The 19,469-nt window shown below is 45.5% G+C and overlaps 1 protein-coding gene and 1 long non-coding RNA gene across 2 annotated transcripts; one reads left to right on the forward strand and one right to left on the reverse strand.

The window, feature by feature from the left end:
- On the forward strand, positions 1 to 10,239 carry PXMP4 (peroxisomal membrane protein 4). Its single transcript, XM_038370080.2, is given in 5 exon segments — positions 1 to 102; positions 104 to 240; positions 4,034 to 4,096; positions 4,828 to 5,026; positions 5,896 to 10,239. Coding segments are annotated over 5 exon segments (750 nt in total). The 5' UTR covers positions 1 to 15; the 3' UTR covers positions 6,160 to 10,239.
- Positions 10,240 to 14,408: 4,169 nt separating this feature from the next.
- Positions 14,409 to 17,896, reverse strand: LOC122456419. Its single transcript, XR_006275338.1, has 2 exons — positions 17,838 to 17,896; positions 14,409 to 16,362 (listed from the first exon to the last, which is right to left on the reverse strand). It is a non-coding gene; the product is annotated as an uncharacterized LOC122456419 (long non-coding RNA).
- Positions 17,897 to 19,469: the final 1,573 nt, after the last annotated feature.

A 19,469-nucleotide genomic window follows, 5' to 3' on the forward strand; every position in this document is an offset into this window, starting at 1 on the left:
GCTCGCTCCGTGCAGATGCGGAACCTCACGTTGGTGGCGCCTTCTGTCCGCACGGACCCTGTTTACCAGCGGTCCCATTGGCTCTGTGCGCTGCCGAGGCGCCCCCCCCCCCCGCAGCGTCGCGGCCATGGGGGCCCAGGCGATGCTCAAGACCCTGCTTTACACCGTCAACTCCCTGCTGCAGCGGCGCAGATACCGCGCGGCGCTGGCCGTGCTCAAGGGCTTCCGGAACGGAGCGGTGTAAGCGGGGTCACCCTTGTACCTACTGCCGTCCCATGGTGCGGGGCCCTGCTCCCCTCCCCCGGGCTGTGCCTCTCCCCTCCAGCCCTGCACCGCGCTGTGCCTGTGGGGGGGGGGGCCCTCTCCCCTCCAGCCCTCCCCCGGGCTGTGCCTGTGGGGGGTTGGGGGCCCTCTCCCCTCCAGCCCTCCCCCGGGCTGTGCCTGTGGGGGGTTGGGGGCCCTCTCCCCTCCAGCCCTCCCCCGGGCTGTGCCTGTGGGGGGGCCCTCTCCCCTCCAGCCCTCCCCCGGGCTGTGCCTGTGGGTTGGGGGCCCTCTCCCCTCCAGCCCTCCCCCGGGCTGTGCCTGTGGGTTGGGGGCCCTCTCCCCTCCAGCCCTCCCCCGGGCTGTGCCTGTGGGTTGGGGGCCCTCTCCCCTCCAGCCCTCCCCCGGGCTGTGCCTGTGGGTTGGGGGCCCTCTCCCCTCCAGCCCTCCCCCGGGCTGTGCCTGTGGGTTGGGGGCCCTCTCCCCTCCAGCCCTCCCCCGGGCTGTGCCTGTGGGTTGGGGGCCCTCTCCCCTCCAGCCCTCCCCGGGCTGTGCCTGTGGGTTGGGGGCCCTCTCCCCTCCAGCCCTCCCCCGGGCTGTGCCTGTGGGTTGGGGGCCCTCTCCCCTCCAGCCCTCCCCCGGGCTGTGCCTGTGGGTTGGGGGCCCTCTCCCCTCCAGCCCTCCCCCGGGCTGTGCCTGTGGGTTGGGGGGGCTCTCTCCTTGGTCTCTTCTCCCCCCCAAACTGTGCTGTGGGGGGGTCCCTCTTTTCTCCAGGCCCTCCCCCCGGGCTGTGCCTGTGGGGGGCTCTCCTCTCCAGGCTTTGCTAACCCCTGCCCGGCTGTGCCTGGTGGGGAGGAGGCTCTCCTCCAGGCCCTCCTCCCCCCCTCGCCTGTCTTTTCAGGCTCTTCCCCCCCCCCCCCCCCCCACACACACACTGTGCTTGTGAGGTGGGAGGGGGTTTTCTCCGCACGCCCATACCCAGGGTGCCCTAGGATTGTCCCTTGCACCACCAGAGTCCGCTGGGGTAGAGGTGACCTCCCTGGGAGGAAGCATGCATTTCAGGGAGCAGCTTCTGTAGCTTAATTTGAGGAATTCTTTACAGCTTATTCCAGCAGTGCTTCAAGAATCATGGATCACAAAGGGTCACAGACCTAGCAAAAAATAAAATAAAGTCAAGTTGTCCTCGTGGGGTGCACTTTAAGCACAGTCCTATCAAAATTGCTGCTCCCAGGTTATGATAGACCCACCCACACATTTTTTGGATAATTTTAAGAACTGTATTCTGATATGTTAAAAGAAAAGGAGTACCTGTGGCACCTTAGAGACTAACAAATTTATTTGAGCTTTCGGGAAACCTTATGCTCAAATAAACTTGTTAGTCTCTAAGGTGCCACAGGTACTCCTTTTCTTTTTGCAAATACAGACTAAAACGGCTGCTACTCTGAATTCTGATATGTTGTCCCTATCCATATGGGATGAGACTTTGGATCCTGGCCTGGTTGTGTTGCAATGTGATGCCACTATTTGGGTCTGCATGGTGTGTTGTGGCACTGTGAAGTGACATCTTGCTCTGGATCAGAGAGTAGTTTTTAAAAAAGTGACTTCCTTGTCTGATTAGGAGATGGATGCAGCAGAGATTGAGCCTGCAGCTGGTAGCCTAGGGCTGTCCTTGCCTGACAGAACGTGCCTAAAGCAAACTAGTCTCTGATATTTTGGAACTTGAGTGTGAGTTGCTACTTTTTAAACATACCCACAAATCAGCCCCTTGATACAAAGTATCAGGGAGCATTGTCAGTGGAGTGCTTACTGTGGGCTAGGTTCTTTACAGACCAGTAGGGCAATTTATTTTGCCCCTTGGAAAGGCATTTATAATCTGTGTTTGTTTCTTAGCTGATACCTTTCAGAGGAGTTCTAGCTGCATTTACTTGAGCTGTGAATAAAGACCATACATTGTACAGATGTTTTAAAAATACTCCAAAGAAGGGCTTAATTTCTAAAAGTGGGGTCGTACCTGCTTCTGTTGACTTCAGTGGAAGCAGAATTAGGCATTTTATCTTTATTTAGGGAAGAAAACGTATACTTTGGTCTTGTTGGCATGGTGCTGGCAAAATGCACCCAAAGGCTGTGATTTGTGAAGTGCACCAATGAGTTGTGCTCTAAGGGCCCTGTGTGACCCTGCTGGTGCATTCTAAAAAGTACTTTGGTTGCTTTAATGACCTGTTGGTGCACTTTACAAATCACACCACCCTGGTGTGTTTTACCGGGCTATGTAGGCAAGCCCTAGTTGCCAGCTCCCATTTGTCTGTAGTAACTGAGTGAGTGGGGGAGTCAAGGTCAGGTAACCAGAGATTCAGGCCAAACTTGTCAGAGTATGGCAAGTTAGCTACTAAAGCAGTGAAGGAGGTGGGTGTGGGGGAGATTTAAAAGTATATATTCTAACATACTGTTTTTAATTTTCTCCCTTTAAGTTACTGATACTTCCCCTGTTTTAAATCTATCTTAATAAAAAACAATTTTTTCAAACATAATTGCCTAACTTTAGGCATTCAAAACCATATTAAAGCACCTGATTTTCTAAGGTGTTGAGCACTCATAGCTCCCATTGGTTTCAGAAGGAGCTCTGGGTGATCAGCGTCTCTGAAAATCAGGCTACATGTTCAGATAGTTAATTTTAGGCTGCAGAGATTAAAATCTTTGTTCACATCCCATATGCAGACATTTTGGAGGATTTTTTTAATCTGGGGGAAATAAATTCAAATTAAGGGGGAAAAGAGTGCAATCCTAGGAACTGTAAGAAACTGGAGAGAGGACTGAAAGAAGTTTATTTTGTGACTCATGTTTTTGCTGCAATAATTAAAATCACTCAAATCTTTGACCATAAAGCCCAACTCCATCATCTGCCAAGATTTGAACTTGGAGCTCGAGAATAATAGTAGGAGAAGAAAAATAATATGAGATGAGTTCTGTGGCCTGATGAATGTTTTCTCACTGCAGGTTTGAGGTTTAGTGTTCCAAAGTCAACAAGCAGGGAGCTGTGTAGGATTGTGAAATGAAGTTACATTTTGGTTAAAACATGGACGTGTAGAAGGCCCATTGATCCACTTTTGAATTGCATCATTTGGAATAGGATAAACTGAGTACTTAGCTGTATAGCTCTGAGCACTTAATAAAGATAACTAGCACTATGAATGATGAACAGAGCCCTGAAAATCCGTGGATATCCGCTTTATATCTGCAGATATTCGTGGACCATTTTTGCAGATTGCTGATGGATGTGGATCCAAAGTTTACATCTCAAGTTTTGCAAATCTACAGATATCCATGGATCATTTTTGCAGATCAGATACAAATTTTGTATCTGTGCAGGGCTTTATTGATGCATTCATAGCCTTTTTTTTTTTTTTTTTTTTGTAAAGGCGATAATGCCCTTTCAAGTGCTCAGAGCTAGCATTTCTTTATTTATTTACTTCAGCTGAGGTTGTTTGGTTTTATTCCCATTTGGAATGTGTTTAATTGTCTTCATTATTTTTAAGTTACAGTCTCTTAGCCTGTGGCTATTTGGCTGTAATACCATATAAATAAAAAATAAAGCTACCAACCCATTGATTGAATTATCAGGCCATGTACTGAAATTGACTTAAGTTGATCAACCAATGATTTCTGGTTTATTTCCACTAAAGTATAAGGCTTAAAAGATCAATAGTTGGCTTACAGTAATAAAAAGCCCGCTGAAAACATTGTGTGTATGCATATAATAATTTTTCTCTTGCAGCTATGGAGCAAAAATCCGTGCCCCCCATGCTTTGGTGATGACCTTTCTCTTCAAGAGTGGAAGGTACAGACATTAGCTCTTCCTTTCTGGCATTCTCTGTAAGGATGAGAGCATGCTACAGCCATCCATTTTTTAAAAGTGAACTCTTTGAAAACACCAGACCTGTTCAGATCAAATACTTATTTTCATAACTAAATGGGAAAATCTCACAATGTGACTTTTTAAAAATGCAAATGACAAGCAGAATGCAGCCTGTTGTTTCAGAGGTTCAGGAAGCCGATATCTCACCGCTGAGCTAGGCCTTGGTTATACAGTATTGGGGATTTTCCCCAGAGGGCCAGCCAGGGCAGACAAGGAGAATTGCCGTTAGTCCCAGTGGGCCTTACCTTGTTTCAAGCAGGGTTAAACTGCACCAGTGTAAATTGTGTAGACAAGGAAAGCCCCCGAGTGGTTTTGCTGATGCAGCTGCTCCAGTGGCTGGCTGTCAGTTTCTGGAACTATGATAAATCATCAGTGTACACACAGACCTAGACTGGATTCTGATCAGTGGCCTAGCAGTGAAATGAGCCATTCTCATAGCTTTGTTTTTGTTGAGCCCATTCAGAAAAGAAAAGTATTACAGTAGTGTCTACAGCCTAACCAAGAATAGGCCCCATTGTGCCAGGTGCTGTACGCACAGAGGTAGAATGTTCTTGACCCAAAAACCTTAGTCTAAGTAGATATGGTACCAGCAGAGTGAACAATGTGATGGCCACGTTATTGCTTTACTAACGTTTGTTTGTTCCTTTGCTCAGTTTAAGAGAGAAACTGAAAGCGATTGCTCAGGCCACATACACTCATTCCCGAAACCTGGCGTATTTTGTGTTCACTTACAAGGGGCTGATGGCGCTGCAATCCCGACTACAGGGAAAGAACTTTCAGTTGCACTCCTTCCTAGCAGCCTGTGTTGGAGGCTGGTTAGTGTTTGGTGAAAACAATCATATCAACAGCCAGGTAAACAAATGTATTTGTGGAGTTTTATCTTTCTGACCTTGCCCAAAAAACAACAACATGTTGTGTACCAGCTGGTTTGACTAGGATTTAAAAAACAAAAAAAGACTGATGCTGTAAGTGATGCTCTAATGTGATATGGCCACCTTTCATATTTAGCTTGTTTACTGTCAAAGCCTAGAGGAAAATAGTTTGCATCAGTGGGTAGTGCACACAGCACTGGGAGCCAGGTGACCTGCCTTGTATTTCCAGTTCTGCCACTGACTCACAGGATAGCCTTGGGAAAGCCACGCCAGCCTGTTCCATGCACAGACTTGCACTGGTTTAACTGAAGTTGTGATTTGAAACTGATCTAGTTGAACTGCTGCAGAACTCTTTGGACACACTTAATTTGATTTAAACCTGGCGCTTATTTGTTTAACTGACATAGTAAAATGTACAGTTTCAGGTTATACCAATATAAATGGTATGAAACTGATATAAGTGTGCCCATGCAGTTTATCTAAATTGGATTTTAACATGAAGATGCAGAGCCAATTGACTGAGCTCTTGGAAAGTTGATTACACTTCACAAGGTGGAGTGAATTAGCAACAGCACCATCTACTGCTAATACAACTGATCTTCCAAGTGATAGCATGTGGTACCAGATGAAACCTATTGCTCAGCAGAACTAGAGTGCCAATGAACAAAGCAGGACAGTAATCATGTTAGGAGGATACAAACACACATTATAATGTTGAAGGCAATTATATAGTAAACTATGATCAGATATTAACTTTTTTTATGTCTTTAATTTCCAAGTTCCTTGATTTGGTCAGATTTGCTAGCCATGTTACTAGGATAATATTCCTTGGGTTTTCTCTTTATGTAGATAAACATGTACCTGCTGTCTCGAATTCTGTTTGGCTTGTCCCGACTGGCAGTGGAGAAGGGTTATATCCCAGAACCCAAGCAGGACCCTTTCCCGATCTTTGCTGCTGTGACTTGGGGGATTGTTCTGTGGCTCTTTGAATATCATCGGCACACTCTCCAACCCTCTCTGCAATCTTCCATGACTTACCTGTATGACGACAGTAATGTATGGCACGACATTTCTGACTTCCTCATTTATAACAAAAGCAACGCTCAAAAGTAATTTGCTAATCCCCAGCGATCTTTGAATAATGGCACATTCCAGCAACAACGGGGAAAGGATTTTCTGCTGCCCTTGATTGACGCACTTTTTATTATTAGGATCTGTCCAACACATTTCCCTCTTGTGTCTTGGCCAAAATGTTGTGAATAACCTAATGATCTTTTCTTGGCTCTCTATTGGCCACACAGGGACTCCACAGAAACCTGTCCCAGTGCCACAACAAGAGCAAAGTGTTCCTGGATTAATTTGATTTCAAAAAGGCTTTTCTAGAAGAGACATTATGTTCCCCACATTGTAATAGTTAATTACTTTTAAAGAATGCACTGATTTTAAACCTTGACGGCTCGAAAGTAAACTGTGACTATAGTTTATATGATACTGAAACAAAATATGCAGTAAGGGACTAATGGAATGCTCACGTGCTAGAAATGCCTCTCACGACCACTGTATTAGCAATGGAAGGAATGCAGTGATTTCCAGCCATACCTCTCTATATGTTGGCTCTTTTGTGAGCTGATATATTTATCTATCTTCTGCTGTATCATGTCAGAAGAAGGTCCTGATTTCTGTGAAGCATTGGAAATCCAAACTAAACAAGGGACTGTGTTTCTTCAGTGAGTTTTCTGTGCAGTTTGCCCCTATGTAGATAAGATGTTTGCATTTAAAAGCATTGAGCTTCTTTGGGACAGACATGGTACCTCGTGCTTTGAATCACCATTTATGATCAGTCTTTGTCATTCCTTTGGATTATCTAGTGCAGGATGTTTCACTAATTATTCCCCCTATTTAATTACAGCACTTTTTTTTTATTTCTGTGCCTGGACTATGAATTCCATACAGTAGAGAGAACTAACCAAATCCATTGTAGTAAGATTTTACAAGCGAGGTATTAAAAAGAGGTTGAGCCCGTGGTGTTACTTTTTCCTCCTTCCAGGGGACAGGAGGATATATCAGTGTAAATTGAAGCTATCTTTGGATCTTAGCCAAAAGGTTAATATTTTACACTGGACCTAATCAAGACCGCTCCTTTAATTGTTCAAACTTCTAGATCATATACTGAATACTTGAGTTGGACCAGCGATCAGTATTTCATACGATTCATGGTTTGCAAGAATTAGTGACTAGTTCTGATATTTTTCTATATAAAATCTATCACTCAATGAAAAATCACAGTTTCATGGTTTGTTTGTTTTTTTTAATTTCTCAAATTACAGGCAAATTCTTGCTTCGTTAAAATCACTGTCTTTATCTACATACGTGGCTGATATCTTTGCATTGCTTATATTTTGTAAGAAGAATGCTGCACTTTAATTGGAATTAAAGTGTCTTTGATAATGTTCAAAGTTCTCAGTGTAGAAAAAAAGATTGCATATTTTGCTAACTCCTTGTGTGATATCATCTCAGCCGTACCTGCAAAAATCCCTTCTCCCCAGGAATCTATCGCTAGCTTCACTTTCATGGTAAATCATATCTGAGACTCAAACCATCTGCAGCTCTGATTCACAGAGCCTGCTGCTGCCATCAGAAACCAAACTGAAATTTCACCACAGTAGCAAGTTCTACATAGCAGTGGCCATTAGTTGTGCTTTTTAAAGATGGTTGTTTTCCTGCTCTGTGTGGGTAGGACATTAGGCTGCAAGTCACTCCCTTTTCCAGGGAAGTAATTGGAACAATTCTTCATTGGTACCAGCACACATCACTCTTACAAAAACCAGATAGATGGCGATGGAGCCCTTATGCCACTGAAGTGACAGAACAATACCAGTGTGTAATAGGGAAGTGAACTAGAAGTAATTTCTGTCTGTTGTAGACTTCAGAATACATACGTTACATTCATCTCTTCCCCCCCCATCCCACCTCATATTGTCTGGGGTATTCAGTCTTCTGTTTCTGTTCTTCCTTTTATTAGCATTAAAACCAAACAGAAATAAGGAGATAGTTGTGAAACCATCTGCAAAACAGCCAGCCACCCAAGAATGAGAAAGGGAGACACTGTTTTTCCAGTCCTGATCTCTGTAAATCAAAACAGACATGAATACAATTCACGTTTATCACAACCCAAAGTTGGATTGTTGCTTCTAACTAGGGGGAAGAATTCTGAGAGGAACTTGCCACCTCACTCGCCCCCGATGTCAGGGAAGGTTCAGCACTGTGTGAGATGAGACCTTGGTTTGCCAGGATTCCCTTGTAAACAAAGCTGTGCAGTAGCAGGTTGGTGTATCTCTGGGATATCAGTGTGCAGAACAGAGAGACAGAAGCCAGAGGACATTTTAAATATGATACTTGCCCACTTTTCAAAGTTGGCTCAAATCTTCCCCAACTTGATTCAAACCATGAAGGAAACTAAACATCTGAACCATTTAAATGCTCAGGAAAGCCAAATATCCTAACATTACGTGATTTAACAATGTTTTCACAGGCCAAGCTTTCTGTGAAGAATGCTTCCATCGACCTAGTTATTGTTGCGGAGGGAGGTAGTGTTCCTAAGCCAATGGGGGGAAAAAAACCCTTCCACATTAGTTTAGGCTGTGTCTACACTACAAGGTTATACCAGAATAATTACAGTCCTGGGGTTATGCCAGTATAGCCCCATAGTGTAGCATGGCCTGAATATTGCAGAGGGATGTCTTCAGGGGTTGTATATGAAAGTAGGGGAGCAATCAAAATGGATTCAGGATATATTGATACCCTGACAACTTATCTGGTCCTTGGATAGTACAGTACTAGGGTAGAAGGACATTTCTGAAGGGGAAGATCTATGCTTGTCAGCTGTCACTTTAGATCTTGCCACTTTAGAGGCAGGAGAGAATTCTGAGAAGTGCTTACAAACATTGCAATTGTTGTAACACGCTGTGTGCATAGTATGTTGATCTACTAACCAGCATATCTATCCAAATACTAACTATATACATAGAGGGCCGGATGTACTGGAATGGCCAAAGCGCACAGGTCAGAGGTTGGTGAGGAAAGGAGGCCTGATTGTAGCGCTGTATGACTTTCTATCCCCTAGCCCTCTGTGTTAGAGCAGACCTCAAACTGCTCTAACAACTTGAGCCTTGTTGCAGTGTCCACAAGAGACCAAAGACAGAGCCCAGAATCATCAGCCATGTTCCCTTTTCTCCAGCCACAGCCCTCCATCAACACTACACTGCCTGAGAATCATTGCTACGCTCAAGTGATCCTTCTGGGCCAAGTAAGCCACCCTCGTGGGAGGCTTATGCTGGCAATGCAGGCAAAGAAGCCCCCACAGTCCTGAGGATTTGACCCATTGTCTGTGGACTTAAGCCCGCATACTGTCAGCTCCTTTAGTGGAAATTCCTTCCTATTAGACAAAATGTCTGTTCTCCGAACACATTTATACTGACTCAATACAAATGTGATTTCTTAGGAAACAGTTTACTGATTGATATTATTTGCCATCTGAAAAGCTCTTTTCCGGGGTCAAGCTGACCTTGATGTCAGTGGAGTCTGTGCTATTTCTAATATTGACTTTGAAATACAGCCAGCAGGAGAAAGCAGAACTTGCTGTGAATTTTCAATACACACAGTTATGTGGGTTTTATAATTAAAATGAGTGTTCTGTAGCTCGAGGGGCTTTTGCTGTCAATTTTCTACATTTGTATGGCTGACTTGTAACATGGGCAAAGGGGGGTCTCTAAGTGCAACAGATGCTATAACTAGAGAATTGTTTCTATGCTTTTCAGTCTAGCTGTGTGTATTTTTATTTACAATTACTGCATGGGAAACTGTGTCACACTGAAATCCTAACTAATTTTTTGGTAATATAGAATGCATTAAACACAATCTCAGGCGACTTATTTTAATTATACTGGTTAGAGTGGTAAGGGGGAAGTCTTGCTTGCTTGTAAAACAATAACATTGCAGTAAAGAAAGAGATGGCAGCTAATGGACGTATCTGCCTCAACAGCCATAAAACATCTTTTCCATCCTATGGACAATGTGTCAGTCCCAATCACATATCCCGTTTGCCTCTTTGAGCACGGTTCTGTATAATGCATCTTTGGATAGTATAATGTTTTGCACTCTTTAATAAATAAATGATTGTCCATCTGTTTTAAATTCTTGTGTTCAGTGATTTAAGTTTAATTACTGAGTATCCTTAATGCCATGTAAAGAGATACTGTGCGAAAAAAGTGTAATCCTGGAACCATTTGTGTTGCACATTACCCAGTCCTGTAGTCAGTGCCAATTAGACAACATGGTCAGAGTGGTTAACCTCCCTGACTCATAACAATGGTATTGTTGGCTGGCTGGGGGAGGACATTGGCTGCAGAGAGGAACTGGGGTTAAAATTTACCTGTATCTTTAGTAGCGTGAACCTTCTCACGTTTTAGCAGCTGTGAACGCTGGCAGCAACATGCCCAACTGCTGCTGTGATTCATCTCTGCCTAACCTTAGGGAAGGAAGTGGGTTCTCCTGGGCTACACATGATCAGTACAGACTGGGAAGTGTAACTGTGTCCAGTAGGTCTTAGCTTTGGAAATAGTAACAAAGAGGAGCTTTGAGAGACCTGCTTTCAATCAGTCTTGTACTGCATCTTGAAGATGGCCAGGCCTGGTCTTCAGTAGGCTGCAATCAGGAGCAATTGCCAGAGATTAGCTGTGGCCTATGTCAGCCCTGCCTGTGGAGTGATCCATTCGCCTAAAACTGCCACAGAAGCACATAGAGGGAAGGAGTGGGTCTCTCAGTCTTGGTCCCTTCCTGGAGTGCTATACCCGGTCCCTGCACAAATATTCCCCCTTGGCAACTGCAGACGTATGGAGGTAGCATGGTCCAGTAGGTAAGGCACCGGACTGGAGACTTGGATTCTGTTCCTGCCACTGACCTGCGGTGTGATCTTGAGCATGTGACTCATTTTCTCTAGAGGTAAGATAGAGATCTTGGTGCCTATTTCAACGTGAGATCTACAGTGGAGAAGTGCTGTTTAGATGCCAACTATCTCAGCAACTGCAGCTGTTAGTTAGCAGGATGCTAATTGACTTATAAAATAAAAAAGTGATGCTTACTAGTAAACTAAAGCCCTGATCTCAGAAGGATTGAAGGCAAAGAGGTGTGGGTGCATAGCACCTCTAAGGATAAAACCCAGACTTGTTTGCTACTGTAACAGTGCCACTTCATAGACTTTTACAATTTGGGCTGTTTCCAGTCCTATTTCAATGTGATCTCCATGTGAAATTGCACATAGCATTCCGGGGCCTTCTTTCCCTTCCCAGGTTAAAACACCAAAGGCTGTTACCAACCTCCTGATCCTGAAGCTTTGATTAGGTGATACTCTGTTTTGCTATGGCAGGCTGCCCAGCTGATGGGATAGGTGAAAAATCCACCCCCCTAAGCGACACAGTTAAACCGCCCTAATCCCCGGTGTAGACAGCGCTCTGTCGCCAGGAGAATTCTAGCTATGGCCTCTTGGGGAGGTGGATTACCTGTGCCACTGGGAGAACCCCTGCTGTATCGCAGGAGTGGTTTGTGTAGACAAGCCCTTAATGAATGAGTTCTCTAGAAATGCAGGGAAGACCACATTCTGAAAGTAAGGCTGGGCTGGACAGAATCCACCAGCAATAGAGATTAAAGATGCCGCAATATACAGTGGGATAGGGCACAGTGCAGCCATCAGCTTTACCACATACAAAACTTGAGTGAGGGTCTGGCCCTCATTTATCTGGAGAAAAATAGGCCTTTCTATGCTGATCCACAAAGAAGTGCAGGGAGTGGGATTCTGTAAAAGTCCTACGGGAAAACAGGATCTAGAAGTGATGAGAGCTAGCATAGGGCTAGTGCGGGGTTGGCAATAATTTTTGCAGGGGGGGCCACTTCATGAATTTTGGTAAATTGTCATGGGCTGCACATTTCTACTACGTTAATGGAAGGAGTGTGGGGTTTGGGAGGGAGTTTAGTGTAGGAGGTGGCTCCAGGCTGGGGCAGGGAATGGGGGTGCAGGGTCTTGGAGGAAGTTTGGGTGCAGGAGGGGGTGTGAGGTGCAGGTTCTGACCAGAAGGCACTTACCACAGGCAGCTCCCGGCCGGTGGCGTAGCAGGGCTCAGGCAGGCTGCCTGCATGCTGTGGCCCCACGCTGCCCCCAGAAACGCCTGCGGCCAGCTGCTGCTGGCACGTCTCTGTGCGCCACTTGGGGAAAAGGGGGCAGTGGGTCTCCGTGCGCTGCCCATGCATGCACGCATGCACTGCCCCCGCAGCATCCATTAGCTGGTTTCTGTGAGGATGGTGCTGGTGGTGAGGGCAGCATGCGGAGCTGCTTTCCCCCCACATGCCAGGGGCATGCAGAGATGTGCCAGCAGTAGCTGGCCACTTCTGGGAGCAGCATGGGGCCATGGCAGGCAGGCAGCCTGCCTGAGCGCCCCACTGCACCATGGGACTTTTAGCAGCCTGGACTCGGAGATCGCAAGGGGGCAGAGGAGGCCAGACAGAAATATTAGACAGGCCAGAATTTGCCCATCCCCTGGCCTAGTGCTTTCCTTGGACAAAGTACCATACAAACCTGAATTGATCCTTATAACCACTCTAGCCTCCAGAAAAATCTCATCTGCTTCCCTAACACAAGGGCTGCAGTTGGGGCAAAGAAGAGACATAGCTCATCAAAGACTACCTGTTATACCAATAAAATAAAAACCAGCAGGATCTTATTAAAGGGGAAAAGGCAAAATGCCACATTTATTATGAATACAGAAAGAATCATAGTAAGCAGTTAGTTATAGCTATAACATTCCATTCAATTTCATATTTATTCACACATTCATTCACACACACACACAGGTTCTGCAAGGTTGTTATCATAGTTACCAGTCTTAGAGTTGCTCATGCCAAGCCACTGGCCAGGTGGCCTGGACATGAGGAGGGAGCAGGGCCTTGTCAGATGCTCATCTGATGCTCCTGGAAGTTGGTTTGCAGAATCAGACCCCAAAGTTCTCACTTTCTAGAGTCCATTTTTATAGGAATTTCTTCCTATGCCAGTCTATGGGAATTGCTTCATCATGCTGTTGCTGAATCAATCAGCAGATGGCACATTCCTGACAGCTCCGTGCTGCCAGATGTTATCTTGTTCTTTGGTTCTCCCATCTTTGAAGCTGTTGAGTGGATTCCAGTCTGCCCTCCGGGGGTCCTCTGGTTATTTCCACTTGACGCTTTCTTCAGCTGATGGACACTGGATTCTTAGGCTGGCACCTCCCTGATCATTCAGTTATTATCCACACCAAGCATCCATCCACATACATCCTCTACCTCCATTTTAATCACAATTGTTAACAAAGCGAGATGAATACAACAAAAGGGCGGGGAGTCTCTGGGTGCTGTTTCTGAGTATTGCTTTGAGTCTCTCTCTGTGTGAGTAGTTGTTGTTACAAAGAATTGCTTTGAGAACAGACTCTGTCTTAGAATGTACTAACACAATTAGCAGCTTGCAAGTTTCACACAGAGAGGGAGAGAAACAGTACCAAAAACCAAGAGACCTCTTAATTAGTAATACCCTGGAATTTAAACTATGGGGACTCAAACTCATTTGTAATTTTAATAGAGAACTTCTTTAATATGATCCAACATAATCAGGGAGTTGGCGGCAGTTATGTGGCTAGAGCAGGGGCCTGCCTGTCTCATAGCTCCAGGCTCATTCTCTTAGAGCTCAGCAAGTTGTCCAAGAATACATCTACACAACAAAAAACCCTGTGGCCGTGAGCCTCAGAGCCTGGGTCAACTGACTCTGGCTCACAAGGCTAAAACTAGCCACGTAGCGGGCTGGAGCCTGAGCCCTGAAAACTGGTGATAAGGGTGGTTCTCAGAGATGGGGCTCTAGCCTGAGCAGGAACATCTCCACTGCGATTTTTAACCCTGTAGCACATGCCCGAGTCAGTTGACCTAGGCACTGAGACTCGCTGGGATCTTTGCAGTGTAGATGTGCCCTAAATGACCCAGAGTGTAATACTGGCCAGCCTCGGACAATCTCCTATAAAAAGTGGTAAATACAAGTCCTGCCAGGGGAAGCAGCTGGGAAAGCAACCTCCCAAACTGATGTAGTAGTTCCAGCAAACTAGGACAGTGACAGCTCCGCCCAACCCATTAGCTAGAGATCCTGTTAGCAAGCCACTGAAACCAGAACATAGAGCAGCAAGCTAAATAATAATTGTATTTGTAGGACATCTGTACTCCAATGCCTTTGAGACACTCTGCACAAAGAAACCCCAGCCTGGAACGTAAGTGAACCTTCTTGTTTGTTTGTTTTTCTGTATTAGTGATGTTGTGCTTAGGTAAATAGCATTGTAAAGCTCAGTTTAAAGGGGGCTCAGCTGGGAGGACTGAGAATAGCCTGCTAAACCAGGATTCTGTCTTTCTTCAAGGTCCACATTTGAACAATGAGGATAATTAACCATTGGAACAACTTACCTAGGAATATGATGGATTCTCCAGTTCTTGAAATAGTTAATACAAGATTGAATGTCTTAAAAAAATACAGTTATGCTCCATTTTGATGCCTAGTAACTGAACTTGATGCAGGCATAATTGGGAGAACTCCTCTGGCCTGTGTTATCCAGGAAGTCACAGAGATGATCATAATGGTCCCTTCTGGCCTTAAAATCTACAAACCTAACAGCCCTGCTGGCTGATGGTATGCAAGGTTCAAAGCTCCTGGAAACAGCAGTGGGACCCAGCCCATTAGGAGTTCTGAGTGTTAACGGGAGGTCCTGTAAGAGGATGCATTTCCTGGAAGGTAGCTAGGGCAGGGATCAGAACAGCATAATTTAGAAATCTGCTCTTACTGAAGATGTCTGAAATGTTGATAACAGTACTGGGCATTTTCCCATCCCCCTTAGACTCTAGGACCTTTGGCAAATCAAGTCACTAAGTCTCTCTGGTCAATATCAGCAAAGGTCCTGAGGCACCTAAACCCCAAATTGAGGTGCCACAGCAATCCACAAAATCCCCACTCGGCTGCCGTCTAACCCTGCAGGCAGCTAAACTTACCCGGTGCCTACATTTGTGTTCCTTGGTGCTTATGTTTCGGCCTCTGAGCATTCGCACTGCCTTACTGTAGGGAACCAGAGGTCCATCTCCCATCTAAGCCCCAGTGTGATCCACAAGCCAGGGGAAGACAGGCATTCCCCTGCCTATCTTGTCTGCAGAGCCTGATCCACACCCATCAACTGAATCAAGCCCAGCTCAAAATGTGGACAGAGGAGAAGGTGGTCATGGGGTTTTCTTTATAGCTTTCAGCCTAGAGGTTAGAGCGCTGAGCTTGGATGAGGAGGCTGGTCCGATCCCCACTCTGTCTGATGGGGAGAAAGGTGGGAAACCCCCGTTCAAATCCTCTCAGGAGAGTGCTCGGACAAGTGGGCTGTGGGAGACTCTGGGCTCAGGCTTCCTCAGTCTCTCCTGTTGAAGCTATTCCACTCCAGATAAAGAATTAACTAATGGTAATTAACTAAGACTGGGCCCTGGGTCTCCCACCTTCCTCCCAGGGGCACCCTAACTCTCAGGCTACAGAGTCATTCTTCTTCTCTGCCCCAATGACACCGAAGTCCCTTTGTGGATCTAGGCCTCAAATTGCACACATATAAAATGGGCATAATAGCTGTGCCCTAGTTTGAAGAGGTGCTGGGAAAATGAATGCATTAAAGATTGAGAGACACTCCGGTACTGGGTGATGGAGCCAGGTTAATACCATAGATTGATTCAGTGAGCAGAGCTCTTTGGTGTGTGTAGGTTTGCATCCCTCCAGTTAAGTATCTAGGAACACAAGAGTAGCTGTATCATTTCAGATCATGCATCTAGTCCAGTGTCTGCTTCCAGTAGTGGCCAATGCCAGATGCTTCAGAGGAAAGGCAAACAAAAAACCCACAGACAAACAAAACAAAGCTCAACAACTGATAGTGCATAAAGCTAATTGTGGTGCAAAAGGGGGTGGGAACAGCCCTTCTTGGCCCTGGCCCTGATCTGCTGGGACCCCGACAGATGAGATTTAATTGTTTTATTTTACCCTGCCAAGCTACAAATGTTATGAATGTTGCAGAATCAAGGGGCAAGTTCATCTTCTCCCCGTGGTGTGGAAAGGGAGGCAAGGGAGGTTCATTTTGCCTTGATACAGATACAAAGGAGGTGCAGGGATGGGATTAATTTCCATCCATCAAAATGGTGCAAGGAAGACAGGAAAGGGCCAGGTTCATCTTCCCCTCTTAAAGACTGAGGACAGGAATATACAATTATTCCTTCCTTCCTCCCTCCCTGTTTTCATGCCTGAGTTTGCTGCAGTTGCAGTTTGGGATTCATTCAATCGTTAGTGCGGATTTTCTTTGCAATGTTATAATTCCTAAAAATCCCAAATAACTTGCACAGCCGCCTCTCACGTACAATTATAGCCTCCTTGTGAAATGACAAGGCAGTGCGTAGTTAAAAAGACACTGCCCCCATTTTCCTGGGTCTGCCAGTCTGTCTGTCCCAGAGGTTAAGAGGTTCTGCTCACCCTGAATAAACTGCCACATGGATTTTAAAATAAACTTTTTAATTCCACTTGGCGTTTCTGAGCTTCCTGCTGCTGGATCTGCCTGGCTGGGAAAATGACATCTTTTGTGGCACTAGCAGCAATAGTGCCACACAACTGCATGTTCAGATCACTGTAAGAAAGTTACAGAGCCTCCTGCGGGAAAGGAGATGCACTCTTGCCATTCCACTTTGCCCTAGTTTTTTCCATATGAAAAAAACCCCCATGAATTAATGTGCATACATTTGGTCTAACCGTTGCTTGTTCTTTGTCATAGCCAAATCCTGTGCTGAGATCTGCAGAGAATTTGTCCTGTAGCATTTACATAGCTCATTGCAAACTGTAATTCAACTGCCTCACACCCCTTGAGGTAGGGAAGGGTTGCTATGCCCCCTTTATTGCTGAGGAAATTGAGACAAAGGGAGGTTAAGCGACTTGTCAAAGGCCACAGAGTAAGTCACTGGTATGGCTAGGATTAAGAAGTTAAGAATCCCTCTATAACCAAGCTCTGTGCTCAGTCCACTAGACCACACCAGCTCTCCGTCTGTTGCATTATTCCCATCACAGAAGTGCTGAGCACAGAGTCCTAAAGCATGAAGCCTGTTACGCAAGTACAGCGGAACTGCATACCAGGCTCTAGTCTAGACCCAGCAGTCCAGGAATTAACTCATCTTCCGGTGAAGTCTCCTGCCTCCCTCATGGAAAAGGTTGGAGTTAAAGAGGCACGGCTCCAGCCTAAGGGCTCAGGCAGGAACGAAGAACCAAGACTGAAGCCCTTCTTGGTAGTCAGTGAGTGGGCAAGTGGCAAGCCACTCTGCCTGCAGTGTTAAAATACAGCCCCTAGTCCTGAAGCATATTGAGACATGGCTTAACGTGCTGTCGTGCCCAACTCCTAGCTAAATTAGAACCTGTCTGAGCCTAGATTGGATTCCACCCTGGCCAGCTGATTTGTTAGGAGTCAGATTTCAAACACAGCTCCCTTCTCTGTGCAGATGGGGCATGGCTCCAGCACACAGCGGTAAGGCGGGTTTTGTTTTAACCCAACTGGCTTTTCCTGTGTTTGCATCAAAACCCTTCCTTTTTTGCAATCAGGCGGCAGGTGCACTTGACTGTTTGCTGTGTGTGACAGCACAACCCTTACAAGCCTGCGAGTCCTGCAGTTTAGAAACCTGCTTACCTCTGCATTTTTCAACCCCATGTTCTTGGTCCTGAGTGGTCTTTAGTGCAGGTATCACTGTATTAACTAGGGCACTGCCCTCCCAAAGTGCTCTGTAATGCGCTCGGACCTCCAGCAATGGACAGGCCTCTCTGCCAAGAGCCCACTTCAGTGCACTCCTAAGGTTTCCAGTACAGTCTCGCTCAGCCTGTAGTTAAGATCCCTGTCTATTAGGCAAGCTAGTTTTATGGCTTCCTTTGTCCTGCTCCTCCTGAGTTAGCCATGAACCAGTACCCCCAGCTGGTGATAGAGGCTCATTATGCTGGTAGTGGATGGGTCCCTCATTCAGATGAGAGAGAAAATGGGGATTTTGACCACTGATGGTCAGTAAAGATCCAATGGCACCTTTTTCAGAAGTGGGGGTGAACCCTCCTATCTTAATCATACTCCAATCCTGATTATTACGTTTTGCCTCCTTAAAATTGCCTTTGCAGTCTGTTAGAGACAATATTTTTTCACTTTTCCTCCTAAATTCTCATGTAGTGTGGCTGTGCACCATCAAATAGCTGCCACGTTCCATATCAGAGGCAACTGTGTTCCAGTAGTGGTTAAAATGAGTCTGGCCTGCATTTTATAAAACACTTTAGGATTCTTTCATGTATAAGCCTTTACATCTCTGTAAGTAATTATAATTCCAGGGAAGCCACAATTCCTAAATATGCTTCCAGTTAATTTCTTTTTGAATTTAGCCTTCTCGCTAAACAGCTTATCAGCTTCCTACACATTGGGATGCACATGGAGGGAAAGTTACTATCTATGCCATGTTTTGTGGGTGTATTACCAGAGCCCAGTGCATATTTACAGATATTAAAGGAGTCTGCTGGTATCTTTCTCCTACTCTGCCTTTTCAACTCTGGCACGTCACCTGCTGTATAATACATATTTCATAGAGGCACAAGCACAGAATAGTCAACATATCTCTGATTTTCTTACCACTTAATCCTTGGGAAAGGAGATTCCAGAGTGTGGCCTTGTGATTATGTGCTAAGCTCTGTCTCGGCCAACACCATGGATTAAGCCAGGGACTGCCAGTGCTAAAAGCTTGAGCTGAAGAGCCACGCTCTGAAGTTGAATGCTGTCTAAGACCCATGTTCTCTCTGAGTTGGGGACAGAGTGGAGACACAATGTTCCCTACACCCCCACTGAATTTCCCCAACACTCCCCCCCCCAGTTTTATGAACTAGTTGCATGCCAATTGAGTGACTGTTTGGAAATTTGAATTGAAATTGAAACATTAATACACATTTTAAAAGCATATATAGTGTATGATAAAATATGTGTATCTGAAAAAGTATAATAGATTTGAAAAGTATGAACATGGACTAGCTTCCTTATACAGCTGTTGTTTTTTATGACAATGTCAGTGCATTCATTCTGGTGATGTTGGCCAATCTAATAATTTCAAATGATGATTTGTAAGCAAAGTCTAAATGAGCTCTCCCTGACAGCTAGTGATGAGCTGGGGCTGCAGGGAAAGGCTTCAGGACCAGATTGTATTTACATTCACACCTAATCTACCTAGGTATCCAGCAAACAGAGCTGTGTTGCCCAAGTGATAGATTTGATAGATTTTGGCTGCGGTTGGGTTACAAA

The sequence above is a fragment of the Dermochelys coriacea genome, chromosome 13 (genome assembly GCF_009764565.3).
Source record: "Dermochelys coriacea isolate rDerCor1 chromosome 13, rDerCor1.pri.v4, whole genome shotgun sequence".
Taxonomy (NCBI): domain Eukaryota; kingdom Metazoa; phylum Chordata; order Testudines; family Dermochelyidae; genus Dermochelys; species Dermochelys coriacea.